Source organism: Phymastichus coffea, unplaced genomic scaffold, assembly GCF_024137745.1.
Source record: "Phymastichus coffea isolate CEN01 unplaced genomic scaffold, Cenicafe_Pcof_1.1 PCOF00163, whole genome shotgun sequence".
NCBI classification, from domain to species: Eukaryota; Metazoa; Arthropoda; class Insecta; order Hymenoptera; family Eulophidae; genus Phymastichus; species Phymastichus coffea.
This window is the reverse complement of record NW_026706974.1, coordinates 39,848-66,799: the sequence shown is the minus strand read 5'-3', so window position 1 is coordinate 66,799 and position 26,952 is coordinate 39,848. Positions and strand designations below refer to the sequence as shown.

The window sequence follows — 26,952 nt, the reverse complement described above, 5'->3', positions numbered from 1 at the left end:
ACGCTTGTTCAACTCGAATTGCGCACCCGCTTAACATGGTTCCCCGCACTTGCACCAGCGCAGTCGTAAGTTTTTCCTTCTCCACGCACGCCATTTCGCGCTCTCATGCAAAGCGATCGTTTTCACGGGGCATAAGCGTATCCTCGCACGCGTACAAGGAGTGCATTGTCGGCTGCTGCTCCGGCAAAAAAAAAGATTGCTTTCGCGCTCTTCTGCCGAGACGTCTTCTGGCGGCTGATCCCAGTGAAATACAGGCTCCCCGGTGATAATGATGGAGCGTGTTTACACGGGGTAAAAAGTCGCGCAGAGAGAGAGTACGACTGCTTTTCTCATGTAAATACACGATGTTAAAGCTCTTGACCGCGCCTCCGGCACCACAATGTGATCCCCCACCAACTACCATTGGCAGCAAAGGCGGAGGTGGTACTACGACGAGTGAGCGCACGCGTGTATGTACTTGTGTGTGCCCCGTAAAATATATCAGAGCCCAGCGACTTCTCTCTTGCCTTGGCCACGGCCACAAATCACGCCGGACCCCCCGTCGCTCGCAAGAAGGTGCACACACGCAGTGTGGGTGTAGCTTCATATGCACCTTTGCGCCCGCGAAAACCAGTGCTTTCGTACTCTAACGAGCTTCGCTTACATCTCCTCTCTATACCTAGTCCAACTGTGCGTATGTTTACCTTTGCCACTTTTTTTTTTCTCTCTGCTCCCTGTACTTGTCGCCGTCGCAAGAGCACGCAAATTATGAGCGCGAGCAGATATAGAGAGAACGCGGGCGTTTGCTTGAAACTTTAGATGCGTTTGCTCGGTGACATCGTGATATTTTACTTTGAAAGAGAACAAAGCTCAGCTGGAAAAGGAGCATCGCGTATACAGATTGGTCCGTGACGTCTCTCTCTCTCTCGTTCATAAATTTAGATGACTTGTTTTCTTATCCAAAATAACGAATCCAGTTTTCACAATTTACTCGCGCGAACGACGATGCTTAAGCGTGACGGAGCCGCTCATACGTAGAAATGTAATCGGTGATCGAGCCGATCATGAATATGAAATTCAAGGCGATAATCCAAGTCATAAGTATGTCAAGAATGTTCAGTGGTCCCGGACGACGAGGACGAGGACGGGGACGGCGAAGCAAAGAAGAGAAAGAAGGAAAAGAAAAAATAATGGAAGCGTATAAATATGAATCATGGTTCGAAGGGCTCGTGCGAGTAACATCTACAGACACAAGCGAGCATGGCGCGCATCAAAAGATACCGAAGAGAAGACATCGTACGGGACGTTAATCCTCGCGAGAATCTACCTATCGCGTTGGTCGCTATAAGCACTTCTGTGCGCACGCTCTCTTGGAAGAAAGGAGAGAGGGGGAGAGGGAGAGAGGGAGAGAGGAAAAAAGATTGGAGCTGGACACGATCAAGCCACGAGGAATCTTTGAATACCATTAATGAGAGTCTCTCGGGACGGGTTCTCTCCTCTCTTGCTTTTGAGTGGTGCGCCCTTTGTTGGGGAGAAAATAATGCTTGCTGGAATGTGACCCGCGACGCTGGCTGCAGCATCATTGTAAGAACGCGAGAGAGCGTGAGCGAGAGCGAGATGATTCACCGACGACGACCACAGAGTCCCGTAGAGCAACGCCAGACAGAGAGAAGATTCGTTAGCACGAGCGAGGAATAATATATGCTTCATACTCCTTTTTCCCCCTCCGTTTTTCGCCAAGCTATGACGATTCCTTGAAAAGGCCGACGCAAGCGGAGCCAAAAATAAATCTCCGGTAAAACGAATGCAAGACTCGCCATCCCACAGAGCTCGACTGACAAATGCCAGCCAATAAACTTAAATCGCAGTATAAACTTCGAAGACAGCTTCGCGCTAATTCTCAACTCGCATTTTTACGTGTCCCACTATGCGAAATACACGAATCGAATACGAACTGCGAGCGCAAAAAGAAGTACTCGCTTCCAATTAGGTGCAATGCGAAAAAGAAGAGGGCAAGCGCTCGGGATTGCATATTTCATCGGCAATGAAATGGAGGTAGAGCGTATATATACGCCGCGAGAACCGAAACCGCCGAGCCCTCAGCTTTTTCAGAGCAAGGACCCAGAGCCCGCGCGATCGCTCATTCTCGACGTGTATCGTTATTAGCGTTATTGCCCCTTGCCGAGCCGCATTCGCTGCTCCGTTGTTGGCAACAAGGATATGCAGAATATTTCCTCGGAATAAAAACCACATATTTCCAGATACAAATTAATCAGGAATTTTCAGGCAGTACTCTAATATTCTACTTATTATCCTGATGTTTGGCTAATCGCCAAGCTCATTATATTAGTATATCGAATATAACGAGACGAACATACGCCAAGACTCGGTAAAAGAAGCTAAAGGAAAGAAGGAAAGAAGGCGGCGTGTAATGTAGTACTCGTTACAATCTCGCGATACTCACGCGATAAGATCTCTCTCTCTCTCTCTCTCTCTCTCTCTCTTTCTCTCTCTACGTGGCGATATAACGAAGGTAGGCTAGACTCTCTCTTACAATTCGAATTTATCGAACGACGTTGCTTGTATTTATTTCACTTAATGGCGCGTCTCTATTTGCCCATTTGTATTTTCCCCCGATCAGATACTTATCTGTTTTTTAGTTGTTGTTCTTCCAGAACTAACCAGCAACAACAAAAAGTAAGTTTCTCTAGTATAGCGTGCAAGTCGAACGATGCGGGTCGCGTGCACCTGCTCTCACTCTGAATTATCTAAATTGCGGCGATAAAGGTGTGCGCGAGCACACTTTGTTTCAAGAGGGAGGGAGTAAAAAAGCCGGTGAAGTTTAAACACTATGTGCAAGGAAAATTCTCGTGCGAGAGCGTGAGAAAGGAAAAGCGCGTAGTCGTAGCAGCAGCAGAGTAGTGGCAGCCGATAAGCACCCATTGTGTCCGAACGCTAGCGCTTTTGCGTGCGCCACGTTTATTTTCTCCTTGCAGTCATTTTTCGTTTCAGATTCGCGTTCTCGATAGACAGCAGCTGCGTAAAAGCGGAAAATTTATCGCCTTCGAAAGCAGAAGCGGTGAAAAAAAAAGCAACATCAAAGAAGACATTCGCACACCGGCGCCGGCCTTATTATTTATCATCGCGCACTTTACCAACTATTTTCGTCACCTCGACACTACCACGCAGCAGCAGCAGTCTCGCGTTGGCTAACGAATGCGGTTATAATTGCGCTGTGCTGCCTAATGGTTATTGATGGGACTTCTCGTGCGAGTGCCCAAAGTCGGCCACGACCCCCCCCCCCCCCCCCGGTAACAAACGCTACGGCTAAGGGATATCCATTTGCATGTCGCCTGTTATTTTAATCCGCGAAACGCAGGCACGTTCGCGCGGCGATCATCGCGTCTTTTACACTCTGCACATTTATTTCGGCATTGAACGGCCATGCACGAGCGAAAAGTCATATTTCGCCGTTGGACAATTTTTATACGTGATCAACAGCGAAGGGGCATTCAAGACCCATATCTCAAAGCTTCAACGGTCAAAGATGAACGTGATGATTTCAACGGATAAACATTCACGTCTGAAAGTTACTTTTCTTCAGGCGCTTGATAATCCTGCAAAACAATTAACTTGCCCGAATGAAAACGTCACAGCTCGTAGCCACAAGTATACTCGTATGTGAAGGTTCGTCGTCTAAGCCACAATGACGTTTGGCAAGCTAGTAAACAGCGTGATTACGTATACATGTATACGGGGTACAAGTACTCCTCTCTCTCTCTCTCTCTCTCTCACTCGTGACGTTGCGGTCTGCGCGCACACGCGTGTAGCTATAAGTCGCCCCCGCAAAACGTCGTTTTCGCATTCGCAAGTCGACGACGGAAAAAAAGAGCTAGTCGTCGGAGAATCGGGCTTGTATCGAGGAGGGGGCGCGCATGCGGTTTGTCTCCGCAGCAACGAGCAGCACTTAGCGTCCGTTAAGCTTAACCGCAAAAGCCGCGCGCACGTAGGCCTGAGCGCGACACACTCTTATCTCGGCTTACAGGTGTGTTTTCCCAAGATTGTTGCAGGCCCCACACCCACCGAACAGCAAGAACGTCACGCGCGCTGGCCAACAGTCCGATTGTTCGTTAGCTTGTTCGCGGCGCGACGAATAATTTGCAGCTGCGCCAGAAGGAGTGTAAATGTATTCTTTAGAGAAGAGCTTCGGAGACGCGGCGCGTACCGAATTTGCAATGGAGACGCGTAATTGAGCCTAACGAAGTGTTCCTGCGAATGGCTTGCGCGCAAGCGCGCTTGCGATCCAAATCCAATCATCCAATCGGAGTCAATTACCGACAATGGAGAGTGAGAGAGAGAGAGCCCCATTCCCCGAGTGTCATTTCGCATACAAACAGGATTACGCGATCTAATTCTAGCGCTGAGCTGACAAAAGGCCTCATCGACAAAAGAAAGTTAACCCCTTATACATACGTCATCCGCCAGTGCGTTTTTGCTTTTGTTTGCCCGATCTACCTACGCCTGTCGTTAACATATCGGATGCGGACGTGGCGGCCAAATATGAGGAGAGAAAAATCTTTAGTCGCAGATAATTCGGGCAATTTTTGCGAGCAGGCGAGCGATGCACGAGAACCCTTGGAGCGCTTGCGGAGCATCGCATCCTTAAAAGGCAGCACCGAAGCTCCAGCGATAATCAGCCATTGTCTTTCTCCCGAAGGATACAACCTGTGCACACACATGCAGTGGCATTCTTCGTCTAATGAAGATGGCCACTGGTGCTGCTGCTCTCGAGGCGCGCCAAACGCTGTGCATCCTTGGCGATTTTACGAGCGACGCTGCGACGCCAAGATTAAGATTACACGAATGCTCAAGAATTAGGGAATGAGGGAGCCATGTCAGGCGGTCGCGTACACATTTGCAGCGGAGGAAAGAGTAAATATTGCAGTATACACTCGGTAGCGACGGCGTACGAGACACGACGCATGCCGATGCTTCGCCCCCTTTTCGTTCCACCTATCCGTCCGCGCGCGCACGCATGTACACATCTATGCATTAGCAGTCGCATATATTATTTTACCAGAGAGTGAAACACGAGCTGCACGCGCGCATATGTATCCCAGTCGAATTTACTGCGATTCGAGCTTCCATGCGAATATCGAATTTGTCGCTCTCTCGCACTCTACTACTTCAAACTTGTATTATACGCGAATTTCCATCAAGAGTCGTAAAATTTTATTTTTGCGCGAGCAATTTCTCAATTACATAGTCATGACAGGAAATTTATTATTGTTCGGTTAGACGTGCTAATCTCGGATGTCGCAATGGCATTAAATCAAGCAATTAAGCTGAAAGCTCATAAGTCGCACCGAAGAAATACGTGCATCGAATGAAAGCATTAAGAACATTCATGTACGTATGCAAAAGACGCCTACAATTGGGCAGACTAGCTTGCAAAATTCACGTGAAAGAGAAAGAGAAAGCTGGACACGACATATTGTCTCTCTTCAATTGTTTTTTTCCTTTGTCGAGGAGGGAGGGAAAGAAAAACGCGACAACGCGAGTGAGCTGCCTGTCATGGCTGACGTTATTTATGAGTCTGTGCTACCATCTCATTCATATAGTTTTTATTTACATTTCAGAGGACCGAAAGAGAGAGAGAGGGGGGGGGGGCTTATAATTCATGGTCCAAATAGATACAGATTGCCGAATGACGCACAATCCTGATAAATTGCTAAAATTTACATGCGCGAAGAATTCTCAAAGAATCTGAAAAAAACAAGTCTTCGTATACACTCGTCATATCCGCAACACGCGCGAGATTAACGAATCGCCGTGCGTGAAACGTATATGGGGCAAACGAGAAAAGGCACGCTCTCTAGCTCGCATATCACGCCGGCTAGCGAGTATTGTTCAGGTTTCGCAGGCCCTAAAGCAACGCACAATATACAAGGGCGTGTCGCGTACATTAGCAAGGTGTTCTAATCCCTTAAACGCCGTGCATTATTCTCGTAAAATCTAATAAAGACTTGCAACTGAGTGTATTGCATGAGATGTAGTCTATGAATATGGGTAGTGTATGAATAGACAGAGGAGAAGACTGCGAAAAATACATGAGCAGTAGAGACACGGGGCGGAGAGAACACGCGAAGAGGCGTGTTTCCGGAGAGGGGGAGCGGAAAAACCACGTGTCCTTTTTGTTTCGTTGAAGAATCGTTTGAAGGATGTTCCGAATGATTATTGTGCCACGATTATCGGTAACAGTAAGTAAGTAGCTGCTGGTCGTAAATGGACCTATTTTACGATGCTTCTAATTGCGTTAATTTTAGCATCTAGCAAAGATATTTACTCACTCGCTCGCCCGAAGATTGTTTTATTTCAATCATAAAAGCGGCAGCCGAACGCCGTATCCACGTAAACTTGTAAGTCTCTTTCACGCTTCCACCTTGAATCGTAAAAGCCTCGTAAAAGAGAAATAGACTCGCTAGCGACATTTGACCAGCAGCGAGAGATCTAGCTTATATGGCCACGCGCGTGCGCGCGCGTATTTACTGTATACCTGGAATAATAATAATAGCAATAATCCGCTTGGATTTCGGTTTCGATCATAAAGAAATCACTACCCAATAAAACTATGAGCTAGAAACAATGTTGGACCCGGTGTGATTCGCGCTCTACTCTATCGCATTCACTACAAACTACAGTGTATTAAAACTTATATGACCACTGAAACTCGACTCAAGTAAAAAAGCAAATAAACATCGATCCTCTATTTTCTTTTTTACTTCCTACTGTATTTCAGCTCTCGCTCAAACCCTGTCAGTTTCAACATTATAGTCACTTGACTTTCAAATCCTACATCTTTACCAACTAAAATCACATGAAATTGGGACTTGCGTTAACCTTCGGATCTTGCGCATCGATTGATTTATCAGCGATTCATCTAGATCAATCAGTGAAGTTGCTCGTACGCGGGCAACTTTGTACAGCTGCTACTTTCTTCAGAAAAGTCAGACTTGTTGGGAAAAAATATTGAGCTAAGCAATTGCGTTGGAATTCAAGAGAAATTAATTAATTTCTTTGTAAACGTCAATCTCCGAAAAAGAAAATTGTCTTGTCAATGTGCAGTCCTATTTTTTTCCGACTCCGACTTGAGGCAAAATATTGAACAGATTTTAGGCTTTTTCGATATATTACTTAAATATTTAAATGTCAGCGTTGCAAAGTTTAGCATTACGTACAAACAAAACCGTATTTATTGTTTTGATCGTAAAATCTCAATGTATGATGGCTCCAGTGTAATACAGTAAGCCTATCGCTGCCTGTAGCTAAAACAAAATTTTTAAATAACAATACACTGCCAACGCAATGATAAACTTTGAGACGATGGTATTTACAGATTAAAATAATGTTTAAAAATTTATGAAAAATAAAAGAGCTCAAAATCTGTTCAATATTTTGCACAAAGTCCGAAAGCAACAGGATGGGCCATTAACAAGCTAATTTTGTTTTTCGGAGATTGCCTTTTACAAAAAAACTCATTGATTTTTCTTTAATTTCACCGCAAAATCGCAAACTAAATTTTTTTCCCGACGATGCTATAGTTCTTTTGATGAAATAACAGCTGTGCGAAGTTGCCCGTATCGGAAGATCCATGATTTGTCATTCACGATCGCCGCCGCGGCTTTGCTATTTGTTCTAGATGAACCGGTGGTGAATCAATCGATACCCAAGATTTAAAATTTTAACTCTATGCAAGTCCTAATTCTATTCGATTTTTGTTCGCATTTTGAAAGTCAAGTGACTATAATAATCAAGAACAGCACATCCGTGCAGTGTTGCTACGAAAATAATAAAAAAAATGCAAGAGTGCAAGGATCACAGTGTGGTGGACGTCACTATTTCCTCTGACTCGTGGGGTTGCTGCTGCTGCTGATGTGTCCGCACTTGCGATCAACGAGTCATTGTCGTGGTGATAGATTGCGCAGCTGCAGCGGATCACAAAGCGTCGCCGTCGCCGTCGTCGTCGTCGTTGGCTTGAAATAGTCGCGCGGGGACAATGCTCAGACCGCGCGCGCGCGCGCCCAAGTAGCCTTTTCATCGAGCAAGAGGTAGTCGCGCGCACGATCGACGCGATCTCCGGTACGATTTATCTCTGCGCTGCAGATACGTCGTCGTCGTCGTCGTCGTCGTCGTCGTCGTCGTCGTCGTCGTCGTCTTCGTAGTCGGTCGTGAGCTAAGAAAAACGAGTTAGAGCCCACTGAATTACGAGCTTTTCGGCTATTTGCTTGTCTCCTTTGACATGCCCTGACGACAGGCAGCTCCATTCTCATATTTTTATTTGTACTGCTTGGAAATCATTCGTCAAGTCGGAAAGACGCCTCGCCAGGACGTCATTCCGAAAGCGCATAAGTATCGTTTTCATGAAATCTGGAAATAAACAAAGGGTCGACGTCCGAAAGTTGGTCACATCCGCGCGGTATAACGTTTGGCTCATTGCCCGGGCGGTTACGGCAGCTCGTTCACGCACAGGCGCGAGCGCGGGCCTCGTTGGCCATTATTGCGTTACGACTATGCCACGGGTTAAGGCCGCTGCCGCGTGGCGTTATTATAAATGGAAGACCGGTAGCTGACGCTCTCGACAAGTTTACGGTTCGCTACCGTATAATTACGGACTCTCTTGGCGCAGCTCTATTTTTGACCCTAAAACGCCGAAATTCCGAAAACATAATACTTGATTACCACATTTACCCACCGCTCGCTCGCCACTCGCTTGCCGCTCGCTCGCCGCTCGTCTCCTTTTTCTACGCTGGCCGCTCTCGTAAAATCTTTTCGCGGAAGTAGCACCTGACTAGGCGCAACCTATATATTTCGCAAGAGCCAAATTAGCTGGCCTGATTATATTTCATTATGCTAAGTGAGGGATCGACAATTACTTCCTTCTTGCTGGTGAAATTCAATAAGCGTTCGCTTGGGCGTTGGGCTTCCGCACGTGCCAATCGCCAAACATTCGGTGGCTTGATCGCGCGCGATTTTTCAAAAGCTCCTATTCCATAATTGAGTCGAGTCCATGAAGGATCGGCTTCGACAGGCTTCATCGTCGCGGATTTCTCTCTCTCTCTCTCTCTCTCTCTCTCTCTCTCTCTCTCTCTCTCTCTCTCTCTCTCTCTCTCTCTCTGCTTTCCTCCCTTCACCTGCGCGTGCCTGCCTTGACAAATCGCCTCTACGCGCACAAGCCCTTATCAACTCGGACTAGTCTCCCCAACTGCTGCGCGAGCGTGTGTCCCTCGTATTAAGGCGTAGGGGCGGCGGAGGTTGCCGTTTCGCTTTTTTCTCGTTTTCCCTCGAGCGCGTGTGATCCTCGGGATTCGCCCGCTTCTTCTCGGGACCTTTATTTATATTTGCCAAGCGGGCGCAACGTCCAATTTTCGGCGCTTCAAATTAAGCAACTTACGACGACTCTAAGTCTCTGTTGACTCGGGACTTACGAGCGACGAATACATCTCCGGGCTTTCATTAAAAGGCGCTCGGCGAATAAACTTGTCACGCGCGCGTCTACCAGAAAGAAAAAAGTGGATTGAGCGCCAATAAATGATGCTCCGACTTTGCCGAGCAAATGCCTTGCCTAGCAGGGAAAATGTACGAGCTTTGACAGATAGTCAAGTGGGTAGACTAGTTATCTTGTCTGAGCAGACGAGAAAGAAGAAAAACCGATAGCAACGTGCTCTTTATTTAAGATTCAATCATTTTTACGACTACGCAGAGTCTAGTGCCTCAACTCCTCGTTCGTTCCCCTAATGAAAAATTACGCTTGACTCTCTTTCGTTCTTTTTTTGTCATCGCCGCGGGAGAGAGAGGGAGAGAGAGAGAGAGAGAGCGAAGTAGACAGTACAGAGTCGTCGCATTTTATCGAAGAGAGATCGGCAAATCCAACTCGGAGGTAAGAACAGGGAGAGAGAGAAATGGACCGATGGGGGGTGCGCCGGAAAACGGCCCCCGAAGGGGTGATAGAGGCTACCTAATAGCTCACGGAATTGCCTTCGAAACACCTTTTTAATGAACTATTGCCGCGGGAAATGAAAATGGGGTGTGCAACGACGACCAGTGGCATTTTGGTCTATCTCTTCATCCAAAGAAACACGTAGACGCAAAATCCCGAAAAAAAAAGAAATACATGACTCTGGGAAGGAGGCAAGCTGAGAGAGACAGATCTCAGCGAGACGCCATCCGAAAACATTCCGGTGAATTAGAGGAGGGAGAGAGAAAGTGAAGGAAAAAAAACTAAATCCAAGGAAGAGGAACGGTGCGATTTGTCAAAACGCATCGTCGCACGCCTCCTCCTTCCATCTCTCTTTCTCTCCCCGAGCGCTCTTTGCGCGCTATCTTCGCCTTTGCGCTCATTGTTATGCTAAGTGCGATTACGAATGAGAGCGTGCCGAAAGACAAGTTCGTGCGGATTGACTTGGCTCGTTCTCCTTTTCTATTCTTCTTCCAAGAATGAAAAAAGAATAAAGACATTTCTCAATGTGGATTGTCATTGTTAACAATAAAAATTAACCATGTAATAAGATTCCGACTTTTCTGCAGCAATAAATCGAAAGACAGTATCGACGACAGCCATTCTTTCATTTTAGGACCTTATATTCGCACCTGCGAGACCGGGACAGATGCATACCACGGGATCGGCGTGGAAATTAGGTTAACATGATAAGCATGGCAATGTCTACTCGTCACAGCTGTCCTGACATTCGCGCATTATTATTACTTTTTCGTTTCATCAGTTTAGCGTACGCAAATAACTTTCCTACCAATCCCCAATCACGAGAGAAGGACGCAGCGGGCACGTGGAAGACAAAGTTGGCACGGGGCGCACGTCAAAGAGAGCAACGTCGTGCGACCAAGGAGCAACTGTGGAAACGGCTCTCGTGAGAATCGCGAGCTGACCCATTAAGGGACGCTCGCGCGTCTTCGCGCGACTCCCGGCAAGTTTCTGGTCAGCTGCTGCTTGCGAAGAAAGGTGATGGTGGGATGGGTGGGTGGGTTGGCTATGCGGGATTATGGCCAAGGGCCGGTGTTTACGAGTCCGCAAAGGCCGATTACCGCTCGCTGGCGCATGACTCCTCCCAAGGTCGCCAAAGACCATTAAGGAAAAGGATAGTCGCGTTGCGCGAGCGACCCCTGCCCGTGCCGTGCGAAAGTCGTCGAGTTGCAATGTTTTACATGTTGTTTTGAGCCGAAAGTTTCCCCTAGATCGCTCTGACAATTGCTCTGAAAATTGTGTAACGATTTTTTAATTGACTTTCTGTGCGATTTGAATTTCATGCTGTGGAAGAATGGTCGATTTTGTAATCCCCTTATAAATACATTTTCCTCGCATTGTTTACTTTCGAACTAATGTCAAAATTATGCACTGGTAAGCAGAGGACTCTGCACTAGTGGAAACAGACGGATAAGCCGCTGCGACTGTATTGTCGTCCCACTGGGAGCGACAAAACTCCGAGTAGATATGAAAATTTTCCACGTGACAAGGACTCTGTCGCGCGTGTCTAAAAAGGAGCAACAAGAACGCTTGAACAGAAAGGAAAAGAACGTAGCAGTAGCGAGTTTTTTTGATTAATTACCCTTATCCTCGAGAGAAGCAGCAGCAGCCAGCTCTTTGCTTCCCTAAAAATTAGCAGTAGACCCCCGAAGCCAGTATCATTTTTCCGTCGACCCGATTTCATTTCTTTCACTCGCGCCTCGTCATCATTTTTCATGGGTTCTCCTTCTCCTCTCTCTCTCTCTCGCTTGCGTAGACCCCATGTGCCATTGCGCCAAGGATAATGGAAGGGAAAGCTTTTTTTTGACGATAGACGCGTGCGCCACCCTTCGACGCCGTTACCGGCGGTAACATATACATATATGCATGCAACTGTTTTCCCGTTTTCAGCGCTTCGTTCTTATTGAATTCTCTCTGAGCAAGCATTTTTTTGATCCGTGGTGTTCTTTTAAAGAAAAAATGTCACATAGTATGAAAATTTTTCCATCACATTTATGTCCCGGGCTTACGTATCTAGAGCGCGATATGTGCACTAAACGTCAACACTGATCAAAGAAAACAACGGCGTTAAGTATACGGCAAACATTCTGATTCTGCGAACTCATTTGTATATCCTTTTGAGGTCCTCTCGTCAGAGAGTCGTGTTAATAATAGCCGAGTGATGGGCCAAAGAATAAAACACAAATAAAAAATAAAAGAGACAATGGGAGCAGTCGGATGTGAGACATCGTTCGCCCACGCCGACGACGATTCCGACTGAAACAATATTCATCGCGGATGTAACACGCGCAGAACGAAGATCCGAGCACCAAGATTAATACGGAACTCGCTTGTTTACGACTGGAAAGTTTGTACTTGCACGTGTCTCTCTCTCGTCGGTCGGATCATCGTGCCAGTTTAGCTCACATTTTCATATTTTCTTCTTGGCTGCTGCCTTCGCTTCTGATTATCGTCAATACTCACCTGAAACAAACAAAATGAGCCTTGTATTACAACGCTATCCTCGTTAACATTTTGCATTGCACAAGAGTACATTTTAAATAGCTCTCTCGCCAAGAGTGTAGACAGTTGGGAATTTAAAAGTCAAATAAAAAAGTTGAGCAAGAAAACTGTGAATCTAATTTGATTCGGCCTAGCTCACCCCCTGCTCGCGGAAAGAAAGCTCTCGCGCGCCCTTTGTCTTGTTCGCCGAAAGTCTCCGAGGAAATCATTGAATATGCAACTTAAGAGAAATCCTCGGATATTGTGTTTTATTATAAACGAGCATCCGCCGCGAAGTAGCACCCTCGCGCGAGCGACTTTGCATATGAATATTTTTAGATTCGAGAATACCTGCTCAGACTGTCTGTACTGCTGTCTACTCCCGTGAGAACATCTGGCAAAAAGCAGAAATGCAAGCGCACGGGTGATGTACTCTGCACGAGAGAATGCCAATTATTTGGCTTCACGCCATTAACAATTTCAGGATGCCTCCCAACAAATTGAAATTATTTATCGAGTAAAAAATGTTTTGTACTTATTTTTCTCGGCTCGATACGTAATTTTTTTCGGTAGCTATCGACATTCTTCGAAGAAACCCATTCGCTGCTTGTTTTTCAAGAAAATATCACCAAGACGACGTTGCAGCAGCAGAGGTAGCAGCAGCAGCAGCAGCAGCAGCAGCGAAGTCTTTGAATTTTGCAACGGCAAGAGAAAAGAAAAAAAAAAGAAGGAATAGAAAGTAGGTCGTGTGCGTCGTTCGGTATCACGCGCACCCGCACAGCTATATTGCACGCGGAGAAAAAGCAAAGGCAATCTCTTTCAGAGCGTCTAACTCCCAGGACTCGTGAATTATAAATGCCGAGCGTATACAGCGAGAGCCAGGCTAGAGAGAGGGTGTAAAGCTCTCCCGTTGCTCTGCAAGTGCTAGTTTCGCAATTAAGCTATTATATGCGCGCGTTGGTAATTAGCGCAAATTGTTTTGCACCCTTTCCACCCTTTCAAATATTCATTGGCGCTGATGAAAAAGCTTATCAATTTTTCTCATGGCAAAAAGTTGCGTGTACATTGATTCGCAAGCTCTCCCTCTATTCAATGATCATTATTCATATTCATATTCTCTCGAGGCGGCGCGAGCGAGCGAGAAGTTTAGCAAAGAAAAGTTTCACGATCCCCAAGCGTATTAAAAGCCCAGGTGATCCCCGCAGCTCACGAAAATATACGGTTATCCGTAGGCGCCTTAATATACTGCCTCGATAAAAAGAAAAAGTTGCTTGGCGCGCGAACGAAGTAAAAGAAACTTGTGTTAATGGTTGAACAAGCTTTGAACAATTTTCGACGATGAGCGCGTAATGCATATAACTGCGTGGGCGGTCAGAGAATGAACGAGCTTCCTTCCGACGAGAGATAGAGTCTGTTCTAGGGAGGCAGGTTTCCGGCGCCGAGTGTTGCACACAGCAGCGACAGAGTTTCTCTGCAGGCAAGTTTCGAGAGGTCACGCTCCGGAATTATTTCGCGATTTAATTATGAAGTAGCTGATAAGAAGTGAGCGCCATGCCAGGACAATGGCAAACTTTGCGCATAAAACGCAACTGCAGCTAGCGACGACTCGCGCCTCTGTATCCCGAAACTCGTCGTCGCCGCCGCCGCCGTCGTCGTCAGCTTCAACTTTCAAGAATACCGAGCTTTCAACTTACACGTGCCAATATTTTAACGAGCGATTGAAAAGAAACCACTCTCCCGCTAATTAAGCTGCTCGCCGCCGGTGACACCGGTGCCGCCACTATCAATCAACAGTAAACTTCCAGGCTCGATCGCCAACTAAAGAGAGCCAAATGAATATTCCAAGTAAAATCTCATTAACCCTCTGGCAAGCCCACCCCTTTTCGGTCAAGCCCCCCAAAACGAAACGTTAATTACTCGTAGCACGAGAGCGACCGAGGCAAAAAGCCACAAAGAAAGGCCCGCAGCAATGGTTTCATTCGCGCCCAAGCGCGCAATGTCAATCCGTGCGTGGCATATGCTCCTCTCTCCACTTGCAAGTCGAGCTATGAAAAGAGAACAGCTACGGTGCTTGTGAAGGAGGGGGGGGGGGGGGAGTTGCCGCTGGATGGTTTGATGGTTGTTGCTTGATTGTCGAGCGGCGCACGCGCGGGGGTGGCGCACGGCCATCGCCTCTCCGAGACCCTCTCCGCTGATTGGGTCGACGGAGCCCGCGAAACATCTGGCGGACTCCCGCGGGGCTTGACGACGACAATCGTGCGCCCGCGCGCAGCCCCGATATCGCCGCGGTAATGTTTCCCGTGACGTCTTCATAAAAGCCCGTGCCACGGATTTTCGGCTTTGACGCCGTTAATCAATGCCACCCCCGCAAAAGGCAGACTTGTCGCACTGTATTTGTCATCTCTACCGGTGCTTCTCGTTTTATCGAACGTCATCGTTCGACCGATACAATGCTTTTCTGAAAGAGCGCGCGAGAAGATAATTGCGATGCCGCGCAATTAAAATCTGGAGAGAACGCAAGTTCGGAACGTTGTCGCTAAAAGGCAAAGAGGTCCGAGCGAAGAGGCGGCTACGCCGCGGCCGGTTCCTTTTCGCCGCGGTGTCGGCAGACAGTGATAGGGGGCTGCACGTCGACAATGGATCCACCGCGGCTAAAAAGCGCAAAAGAAAGGCGGCCCTGAAAGAACGTTCGCGAGAGCGAGCTCGAGCGGGCGGCAATGATGAAAGCATTGTCCCCGTTCAAGCGCTCTGCCTTTTTCTCTCCGCTCTGGCCTCCTTACTTATTCTCTACACCGCTCGCTCGCTCGCTCCTCTTTTACGGCTTCAATTTCTCTCTCTCTCTCTCTCTCTCTCTCTCTCTTGTCACTGCCGCTGCTGCTCAGACCAGCATTACCTCTCCCTCTCCCCTCCCTCCTATCTCGCTCGTTGCGGTAGCCACGAGCTTTGTAGTTACAAGTGAAAATGAAGCCAAAAGCAAGGGGATGATGGTCTCGCAATTTTCCGAGATGAAAGCTCGCAAGCTCTTTCGCGGCGCCCAGAGAAAAGAAAAAGACGCACGAGTGTTTGACTGTTATATCAAATTTCGAGTGTCAACGAGTCTGTACCGAATCAGTAGCCCAGATGTATATATGTACATATATATATAGACACACATACAGGCGGTCCGCCCTCACACGACTCGTAATTCGACAGATCCGCGCGTGTTTGCAAGTGTTCCTTTTCCCGTGGCGCACACACGGACGCAACCCTTTTGGACCCTTGACTCTGTCGCAGCTCAGGCGCAATAACGCACGTTAATCCGCCTTTCTGTGACGCGCGCGAGAGCACAGAGCCGAAAAGCCCTTTGAGCGTATATACACATACACCCTCGAAATGATCGATCACGATAGCTGTTACATGCCGAGGAAAAAGGGGGAGAGGCGCAGTGCGACGATTGTTATTCTTCCGGCGAAAACTATTTACAAAGTCGAGGCTAATGGTATCAAAAGATTTTCTCCCTTGCTCTTGTGCCGCACACTTCGCTCGCTCGGGCTGCTGCTAAGTAGTGTTGACTTGGGCGTGCACGCGACAACGTAGAAAGAGTTGAGCTCGCTCGTGATTTTCAGACGCCGATGCGCTCCTTGAGCCACTCGACAGCAGGTGAAAGAGTGAAATTATTCCATTGTTGCATTGGTGCAACAATCGTACCGGTGTCGCAGTTTGGCGCATCGCGAGCTGAGCAATACGAGCAAATGAGTCAGGCACTACGGCAGCAGGCACGCGTAGCCTATATAATACAATAAGAGCTTTGCTCTTTGCTCGGCTCGTGGCAAACTCGCGCGCGGCATATTGACCCTGTCAATCTTAGGCTCGTGCGCGCTTGATTCGATTTTAAACGTGCGCGCGAGAGCGCAAGGCGAATTTAATTTGCATCTGCCGTCCCTTTTTAGCGTCATGAATTCTCAAAATGGCACACGCGTGCGCGGCTTCTGCACAATTTTCGGTTGCTCGCCAGCATGCTCGTCCCCCTCCCCCCGCCCCGTCAAGTGAGCAACACGTCAATAATTCACGCGCCGAGGAGCACAATTGCAACGTAAATCAATTACGGTTGAAAACATCGAAGAATAAAAATTCAACGGGAGGACCAACAAAGCCAAGCGGAGGCAGAGAAAGAGAAGAGGCCCTCAAGGCGAGAATCCAATATCGGAGAAGAAGAAACGAAAGGTATTAACGCTCGGCCGAGCAACAATAGAAACAAGCAGCAGCAGCCCTTTCTCAATTACTCTCAGCAACAGCGACCTATACACTACTACCATCTCTCTCACTCTCTCGTGGGCGCAAATGGAAAACGGATTGATTAATCGTAGTAATTACCGATCAGCCCCCGCTAATTAGATATCCGACTACCATCCCGAGGGCCACGGCCACGCGCAGAAGAACCAAGGGCGCTCTCTCTCTCTCTCTCTCTCTCTCACTCCGTGCAAGCAGCAAAAGCACAGTCTGCCAAATGAGATTGTTTGACGGGGACTATCCAATATTACGTTTCTCTCTCTCACACGCATACGCGCACACACAGCACCTGCTCGCTCGTGCTACACAGCGATCGTTAACGCAATCGCGAGCTTATAAGGAAGTAATGACGGCTTTGATTTAGCTCGCCCTCGGGACACACATAATCTCCTGCACACGCCGAGCCGCCGCGCCATCGATGATTTATCCGACGATCTATACTTCTCTTATTAAAAATATATTATACATCTCGACAATGAATTTCGAGTACTATTTTGCTGCAATGCACTTGATAAGAAAGGGAAAATTGTTGCACCTCGCGAATTCACGGGTGCGAATAGGTTTGCTTGCTTGAGATTTAATTGAGGACTGAGCTCGTTACGTCAGACGAGTTAGAGACTTACGTGGCTGCTGCGCGATTTACGATTCCAGATGAACTCGGCGAGATATTGGGCCGCCGCGCCGAGGCGTGCGCTCCGTCACTGTCCGCACGTTCTCGCTCGCTCGCTCGCTCGCTCTGACGGTATATACCCTTGCGCGCCGCGATAATCTTTTAATAGCAATAAATCGTTCACTCCTGCTAAGGACCTTGTGCATGCGAAATTTCGACTTGTTATGCACGTAGGTGCCTTCCAGAAATAGATTTTGCAATGCGAAATTCAACGACGAGTTATACCAACTGTCTAAGTGTACATTCGTTAACCCAGGAATATCACGCGGCACGTCTAAACGCTCTTGCGATTCTATTTTGTACAAAACAGTCGCGCGCGGATACACTATTTTTCGGCGAGAGTAGCAACTCGCGCCACGTCTAAATTCCATAAATAATTTCATCATGGTGGCGCTTGCAGCCTTCGCAAAATTACGCGTGTGTGATCTTAAACGGAGAGAGAGAGAGAGAGAAAGAGAGAGAGAGAGGGCGGAGGGTTGTCCGCCTCTCGAGTCTCGACTCGTGACACGCGCGTAACGACTACTACTAGCGAGCAAAACGTGTGTGCGCGTGTGTGTACAAGCGAGAGAAAGGAGAGAGTATTAACATCCGGTCGCGGCTTCTCCGTTGGAATTTACGGCTGGTGCCGACCGATTTTGTAAAACGAAATGTCTCGTTAGCGCTTTACAACGGTCTAAATTACGCTCGCGCGGCCTCCTTAACGATCTTGTAACGCGCTCCGCTTTCCTCCGACGACGTCGTCGAACCGTCGACGGCGAACAAGAGCAACAGTGTCCGTGTATGCACTTGCGATCGCGCGCGAGCTTACGAGAGACAGAAGAAAGAACCGGTATTTCCATTTGGTCCTTAACGCTGCTCTGTCTCGAGGCCTTTATGCCGATCATAATTTTTATTATCTCTCTGCCCCTGGCTGGCTTCGGGCCCTACTGCGCCTCGCCGGAGAATCCCTTTTTGCTTGGCTAATTGCAAAAGCAGGCCATCATTAAGAAACGTCTTCTCTCGTCGTCCCGCCGCCAATTTGTTTCTCTCTCTTTCTCTCTTCGGTGCCGACGTGAGCGTCTGCACAATGTATACGCGTGTGTCGGATGGAATCTAGACCGACCGACGATTGTTTTTTGCTTTTTTTTATCGCCGACAGCGCTTATCAGAGTTCTATTTGCAAATTCTTTATCTGGTCGATAAGAGACGTCATCTTACGATGTACACTTTACGAGCGCCATTTTACGCGGCGCAAAATATGGAACGATATTTTGCGCAAAATAACAGCCTGCTCGGATTCTAAAATACTAGTATTATCAATTTGGAAACGTAATTGCTATCTTGAGAAACTGAATTATCGTAAAAAAGAAAAAAGTTTTAATAATGAGAGAGAGAGCATATGTCGCGCGTGGTGTATTATGAAAATTAATTTCAATAGCAGTAGATCAAATAATTATCCGGTGCACTGAAGCACAGGAGCGCAAGCTGTCTTGAGGAATAACGCGGAAGTGCATGGAGAGAGCATCATCATTATCAGAATGGCGATGCGCAAGAAAGAGAAAAAGAGAAGAAGAAGAGGAGCAGAAGGAGGAGGAGGAGGAGGAGGAGGAGGAAGAAAAAGACAAGAGACGTGGAAGTGCAAGAAGGCATAGCAGCTGCCAGAGGCGAATTAGCGGCGAAATATTTAACGCCTCTACATCACCGGCGCCGGAATTACGCTAATTGTCCCCTCCCATCTTCTTCATCGATAAATTTCAAGCTTGATTAAGCGAGCAACACACTCGCACACGTACGGCAAATAAAATCATCTCGAAGTGAACTGCGAAGTTTCAAGGCTCGCCGACGGATAAAGAGATGCGCAGATGAAGATAAGTAGGCCGAAATATATGTGGTCCCAACTGACTGGCTCGCGACTCGATAAATCAGCTCTGCTTTATTAGCGCGGTATGCGGCACGACAGGCGCCTCCTTCCTCCTTGGTGAATTAGCCGCGGAATATTAGAAGCAGCATTTGCATCGTCAGGCGAGACGGAGGTGGGCCCGGCGACGAACGTTCGTCGCCGAGAAAAATTCGGGATCCAACTCTGCAGATCGAACAAAAGCAGATTCATCGAGCGAATTCCAGGGAGGTGGGCATTCAATTGGCCGAGCCCGCGGATAAAGATCGGCAGCGATGATTCATGCAGAGGGCTCGCAGCGCGCAAAATCGAAGAAACCGAGCGGGCGACCGAGCGGGCGACCGAGCGGGCGACCGAGCGGGCGAGCGACCGGCCGACCGCGAGTAGCAGTTTGTCAGAGACACGGAGAAGAGTCTCGTGGCCCTTTACCATATCGCGCATGCAGATCACACGTGTGAGTTGTCGGCGATTTTCCGCGATGCGCCGCCGCTATCTGCACACGCGAGCGCGCTGCTCGCGTTAACAAGCTGCCAAGCGTCCCAACTACTGTCCTAGCCAGCGCGAGCCCAAGATATACGTGACGGAAAATTGTGGGTGAGAGCACGCTGCCGCCGCGCCTTCGTGCATGCGTACACTTATCATCCACTCGAGATCAGCGCGAGCGCGTGCTGCGCTTTCGTCCGCGTAGTCGTTTCACCTTCGAAAATTATTTGAAAATAATTTACGATCACGTAGGCGCTCGAGCGAGATAACTCCGACGGCCGCCGCATCGTTCGCATTAACGTTTATTCTAATGCACTTTCAAGGACTCTGGCGGATTCGCGGTGCGTACGCGAGTCTTACCGGGTAAAGGTCTAATTGCGCTGTTTACAGCCGTGCGGGCATTTAACCTCGGTTGTTTATAGGCGAATCATTTCATTTGCCTGGGCATACAAATGCAAAGTCAAACGGCAGAAGCTTGGCTGTTCTTGGTCGCTATTCTAATTAGAGCGGCTATTTGGAAGCCGTCGCGAGGCTTAGTCGAGCGCGGGGGCACGCAGCCTTCGCAAAAGGACAAGAGATGGGCGAAACGAGGCAAAACGAGGCAAAACGAGGCAAAACGAGGCAAAACGAGGCAAAACGAAGGTGGCGGAGACGGATCTAATTGCATTACGGAAACACGAGTCCTCCGCAGCCGGAGCGATACACGCGCGAAAATTGCCAGCAATAACGGACGCGCGGCGCGCGACATTAACCTCTTTTTAGTGGCCACTCGCAGCCGTGCTTTTCTTACGGCTTCGCCTCGCGGACGAATTTTTCTACCTGTGATTTATGTGCCCGGGACCGCCGCGCGCCGAGGCAAAGCGGTTTACGACGGAAAAATTGCGGCGCCATTTTCAGCATAATTGTTTGGGAATTCGTACGCGTGCCCGCCGATCAAAGGGTTCGCGCGTGCGCTCGGCACGAGAGGCCAGAGAGCCCACGCCGTAAACAAGTCGAAAAAATATATACACAGCTTTGATCGCATCCCCGAGATAGAGAGCACATCTTCAGCGGAATAAAAATAAGAGGAGCGGGTGAAAAGGGCGAAAATACACGACCTACGCGCAGACACGATCTTGGCACAAAGCGACACGATCTTCGAGCGAGATAAAGCCGCGAGCCGGAGGATGTTGACTTGGCAGTGCGTGGAGAGCGGCGGGTCTCCTTAAACTTGATTTGTGCTCAATTACGAGTACCGAGCGAGGCCTCATATACGTCGCGACGACCATTTTATTTATAATGCACGTGACGCGCCCGCGCGGACTGAGCGCGAACCCGCCCGCATATAGACACTCTTTCTCCGGCGTCGTGGCTCTGATTCACGCTCCGCGAGCGCCCGGATTATTTCGATCTCTGCGCGCGCGTTGCTAAAGTTAGCCGAAGGGATTGCGCGCCCATGCGCAGGACAAACCGGGCTGCAAGCGCGTCCGATGAGCCGTGAAAACTCAAGAGAGAGAATGAGTCGAGCGTGCGAGCTACAGGGCAACGGATGCGATAACCATCGGAAATTATGATGGATGTTATCCAGCTCTCTCATCGCGATACACGGACATTATGTTTCCAACCTCAAGACCGCAGCGAGCAGAGAGAAATAAAAACGGAATGTTACAAAAGTGCCTAACTGTCGTGGAAGAGAAGGGGAACAAATCGACTTGATTGAAAATCCCGCTGTAGGAAATATTTTAATTAAAATGCCGAGGGTAAACGCAAGATAAAAGCGAAACAAGGAGTCGCCTGCACGAAAACACAACAAAAGAAAGAGAGAGAGAGAGAGAAAGGACAAAGCTTTACACAGGGAAATTCGGTGGCGCAGGTGTCGGGCGAAAACATTCATCAAGATGATAAGATAGTGCGCCGAGCCTCTCTCTCTCTCTCTCTCTCTCTCTGGAGGATCGGCTTTGAAGGCGGAGTGTCGCACGCTGCCGCCCCTCGACATCCGAGCGAGAAGGGATTAACCCTCGACAAGCAAGCAAAGACGCTTTCCACGGTCTTAACCCTTTCCCGATCGACGAGCGGATTAAACACTCACAGCAGTATGGATTCCGGATTACGCGCTCTGAAGCTCTCGTACAAGAAAAGTAAAAGGTGATCGGGGGATAAGGTCGCGGAGCGAGCCTCAAATTTTCAGTTCGCACGCCGATGAAGGCGGCCTGCACGAACGTCATGAAAATAAACGTGCAGAGAGGGTCAAGCGGCCCATGCGAAAATCTAGGTTCGTTCCGAGCGACGGCATATGAAGCTGCGATAACACGTGTTTTTCGGTTCGTAAAGCAATCGAGAGGGTACGTACGCCACGCTGCGTGCGCGCCTGCTCGCAAGGCGGCCTGTCGACGAAATCGTCGCGGCCCAGATACGAAAATCGTAAAACCACAGACGTAACGCGCGGAAATCCAAAGAGGCACTTATCCCCGCTGTCGAGATTAGCAGCATAAAGCGCAGTGGTTACGTCTACACGCCGTTGTATCGCAAGTATGAAAAAAACCACTTCTCCTATGTTGATCCCGCTGCCTGTGTCCACACTTGGCAAGAGCCTGTCAGTTCGAAATATATTTATGAAAGCTACGTGGCTACTCACCAATTGTTGACTTGAAGAATCGTTAACCCCGTGTCCTGTGCCAGCTGTTTCTTCTGGTCTTCCGATGGGTATGGATGCTGGAAAAAAAACAAAGGATACGGCAATTAAAACATACTGCCATAAATTCGCGCAACTTTAATTGAAAATAATAACGACCGCGCAAGAGAGGGCTCGGCTCTACGTTGCTGCAGCAGACTAAAAATTCGATGCAGCCTGTGCCAGCGCTCAGCGCGACGCTAGTTCGAGGAGAGAGAGAGGCATTACGCGCTGGCGCGAGCACACCTGCGAAATATTATTTATTGCTGAACGAGCAAAAAAAGGAAAAAAAGGAATAACAGGAGCGAGCGGAGGGTGCTGAAAAAAAGTACGATAGAGAGGATGTTCGGAGAACGCGCGTTTTATATCGGCGTTCACATCTGTGCAGATGCGCCATGTCCTACGTCCCTTCGCTTAGGGACGGAGTGTTAGAGGGACTCAATTTTTCTCTTTCGTTTTTTTAATTCTGTACAACTCACGAAATTCCGTGCGAAATGGAGGAATATCAATTTTTTTCGCCGCACGTCGATATTACATTCATGAAGAGTAGTGACTAGGCGCTGTGGAATGTAACTTTTTTTTAACCAAACAAAAAGCTATACAAAACCAGAAAAAAATGCTCAAAAGCTCATTCAAGCAGTCATAAATAAAAACAGCAGCGAAATAACGTCACGCTCGCGCCTTCTGTTCATTACTATCAAAAAAAAAAAAAAAAAAATAAACGCGAGAGAGACTAGCGACAGTACGACCGAAAAAAAAGCTGTAGCTTTTGAAAAACGCGCGGAGACAGAATGGCGCGCACAATGACGGGCGGCAGAAAGTGCACGTAACGTTAATAAAAAGCGTAAAAAACGAGCGGTGTGGCTAGCCGGACATAAAAGAACCGTGTGTGCTCGAGTCATATTTTTACATAATTAGCGCACGGCAGGATCGCCAACAGCACATTTTCCGGTTTACCACAATCGATGACGGAAGACAATTTTTCTTTTCAATTTTTAATTAAGGAGAAGACGTCTTATCTTAACGTATTCACTCTATTTTGTGTGCGAAAGTCAGGAGAAAGAAAAAAACAAAGGCGTGTACGCAGGTGAAGTAAAATTAGCCAACGGAGAGAGAGTTGTGGCTACTGAATTGCAGAAATGGAGAAACGTCGTCTATCATTCTCTGGGGTCGCGCTGGTATATGCATAAAACAATCAAGATAATTGTCGAAGCTTGGGCGTAAGGCGAAGGGAGCGACGGCCAGCAAGAGAAAGAGCACGAGCTATCCAATTACATTGAAAACAATAGTCTTAAGTGCTGCTGGCGGCTCGTTTTCTCTCACTCTATCTCTCTCTCTCTCTCTCTCTCTCTCTCTCTCTCTCTCTCTCTCTCTCTCTCGCTCTCTCTCTCTTTCTAGCGACCCCCGGACTTACTCGCTCGTGCTTTTCCATCGATGGGGTGAGAGCGACAACTGTGCCCGCTTCTTTTTTCGGACTTTTCTCCGATATTAGCCCCGAATTTCGGAAAGTTTTGCCGATAACTTTCAGCCGAATTCAAATGTTATCGACTAGACATTTTCGTGGATAAACATTGAAGTGGCTAAAATGTACGTAAAAGTTGTAATTTGGCAACAATTAATTTATATCTAACGGCTCTCTCTCGTCCGTGTAGTAAGTCAAAGTATAAGATTCAATTACAGCTAAACTTTATATATTGACATCATTCCAAGGCAGATGACTAAAAGCACAATTGGAGGGTGGGTTAGCTGCCTGCGTCTGACGAAATTAACCCATTCGAAGGGTCGGCTTCGTTTTCTGTCCATGCCCAAACTGGCGATAAAACTCGAAGCGAGCACTGAAAACACATGGTGCGAGGGAGAAAGAGAGGAAGCGATTGAAGGGGGTATAAGGAAATGAGCTTCATCAAAGTGAAAAATCAATTACGCGCGGCGAGAGACGCGTCAATTTTGAAATTGAGAGAATCGACATGAAAACGCTTGATGCTGTGTCAGGTAGAGCAGAGCAGAGGCGTGGTAGCGTCGCGCGTCCCCCAAGACGTGATCCTGCCATTTTCGAATGACACGCCGATGACGAGCCGACTGCTGAGTCTGGCTAACGAGCGAGGCGTGGGATCGGACGACGATCGCGCCTCGTCATCACCAACCAGCGAGAGAGAGAGAGAGAGAGAGAGAGAGAGAGAGAGAGAGAGAGAGAATCTCGGCCTTGTAGCACTGACGCGTCAGGGAGTACGCTCAACGCTCACGGGCCGTATATACAGCCAGCTCTTGCGCTCTACGTGACTCCTGCCTTCAATGTGTTTTTGATCGGTCGATGCTCATCGTATCACTTTTCATTAAGGACCTTACATTTTTCAAGTCAAAAAATCATTAGGCTCCCTCATAGACGCTCAAGCTTTCGCGATTAACACACTCTTCCGATAAGCTGCTACGTATCTAACGCATAACTGTCATTGTTGTCATTATCAGCAATCTATTCGTTGCACAGCGGAGCCTTCTTGGGGAGCAATATTTTCAGCACCAAAAGCAATAAACGCAAGATATAAAAAAAATTGAGAGACGTGTTGGTAACGCGCGATGAGACGCGACCCGTCAGCCAGCGTCAGTGTCTTCATTTCATCTGTCAACCCCACGTGGATATTAGCTGCAGGTATTTTCGCCAAGAGGGCATAAACTCGTTACCATCATCGCCCTCTTTCCGCGCGCGAGAGACAGAGGTTATTCAATTTTCAGTCTTAAAATCCTCTAATGTGCCGTTATTGCCGATAATGGGTCTTCTTCTTCTTAAAAAGAAAAAAAAATCCCAACTTGCAATCTCTCTGCGGTGGCGACACAATCGGTAATTGAATTCTCCGCGCGAAAGTACTTTTTCAGGAGCCGTTATTACGCGAAAGTAGAAATGAAACGCCGCACTGCGGACGATTTCTCACGCTTTCGCTATCTCTGCTCATGTGTAATTATTTATGGCGAGAGAGAGAGAAAGTACCACGTCATCTTCTAAACAGTGAAGCTGCAGATACAATTTATCTGATCGATCGACAAGTAGGAGTATACAACTGAGATTGATTCGTCAGTAAATATAAGGGCTACTCCGGCTCACGCGGATACTGTAATACGTTGCGAAAATGGAGGGTGTCAAAGTGCGTTAACGCGCAGCCAGCAGCAGCACGAGGCTCATTAGAACCGAGGGCGTGGTGGTCGGGCGACACGTCGCGCGTGCGCGCGTGCGAGTGGACCTGTCATTATCACGACAGTCTCTCGGTGAATAGAGCGTCGTCGTCGTCGTCGTCGTAGTCGTCGTCGTCGTCGTCGTCGTAGTCGTCGTAGTCGCCGTAGTCATCGTAGAGGGTTACACGGCCCTTCGGCACACCTCCCTCATTGTTTCCCCAACCCGAACCTACATGCTGGCCGACGCGCGCCAGAACAACGTCCTGTCCGAGCAATCGACACAGACGCACACATACGCATGAGGGCCAGAGTGAGCTGACCTTTGTCTGCCAATTCCATTGATTAGATGACCTAGGAGCGATTGCGACGGCACCGCTAATGAAACTGCGGCCTAATCTTGCGTGTACGAAACACGCGCGTACACGGACACACGCGTGCGTGGAAACCTCGAACAACTGGACAAGATAAAACGCCGGGCTTTGATTAGTTCGAGGCCAGAGCCGCTCGTCAACCTCTGTGCGAATTGAGACGTTGTTCCAGCTCCACTTCTAATGGCTACGACCACTTTGCAGCTCTATCGATTGACAGTATTTACAGAATCAATAACGATCTCGGGTCAGCCATTCTCGGCGAGACATTGAAGAGCAAGTTCAAGAGCCGAGGGGAAAAAAGAGGATGAAAATGATGGCAACAACGATTTAGGCGCTGGAGAAATCGCATGTCGAAAATCGCAGTCGTCACGGCCATGGCTTCGTGAGGCATCCTCGCCGTCTGAATTTCGGGGCCGCGTGCATGCAGCGTCTCCGGAGGGGGAATAATTATAACGTTGCTGCGTTTAGATACGTACGGGGCGGATGGGCGAACCTCCTCCGCTTCCACCTCTCTCCGTTTCTCTCTTTCTCTCTGCCGCTCACTCGTGCCTGGAGGCTCATGCTCGCGCCGGAACCCAGCAATCATCCCCAGTCAGTCTTTCAGTCAGTTCCTGTTGCTATTTAATTATCCATTTAAAGCGTATAATTTTTTCTCTCTCTCTCTCTCTCTCTCTCTCTCTCTCTCTCTCTCTCTCTCTCTTTCTTTTTATTTCTCTATCGTCGTTACGTACGCGAATATAGTCTCTCTCTCTCTCTCTCTCTCTCTCTCTCTCTCTTTCTTTTTATTTCTCTATCGTCGTTACGTACGCGAATATAGTCTAAGCGTGATCCTATGCAGGGCCGGAGCAAAAAGGAAAGCGTGGGAGTCAACGGCCGAAAATCACACACGACATTTTGGGATGAGTCCAGTTTTGCTGCTGGCGAAAGCTATCCGATACGTATCGTTTTATTTGCAGTACTCGAAGCGAGGGT

General features: G+C 48.2%; 1 protein-coding gene across 1 annotated transcript in view; it reads right to left on the bottom strand.

Moving 5' to 3' along the window:
* LOC131672963 (homeobox protein homothorax-like) overlaps positions 1–26,952 on the bottom strand; it is a gene marked incomplete at its 5' end in the record, with an annotated part of 105,244 nt that overhangs the window by 42,129 nt on the left and 36,163 nt on the right. Inside the window, one exon of the mRNA XM_058950549.1 lies at positions 22,409–22,485. Coding sequence (XP_058806532.1) covers positions 22,409–22,485 — 77 coding nt within the window. The remainder of the gene's footprint in view (positions 1–22,408; positions 22,486–26,952) is intronic.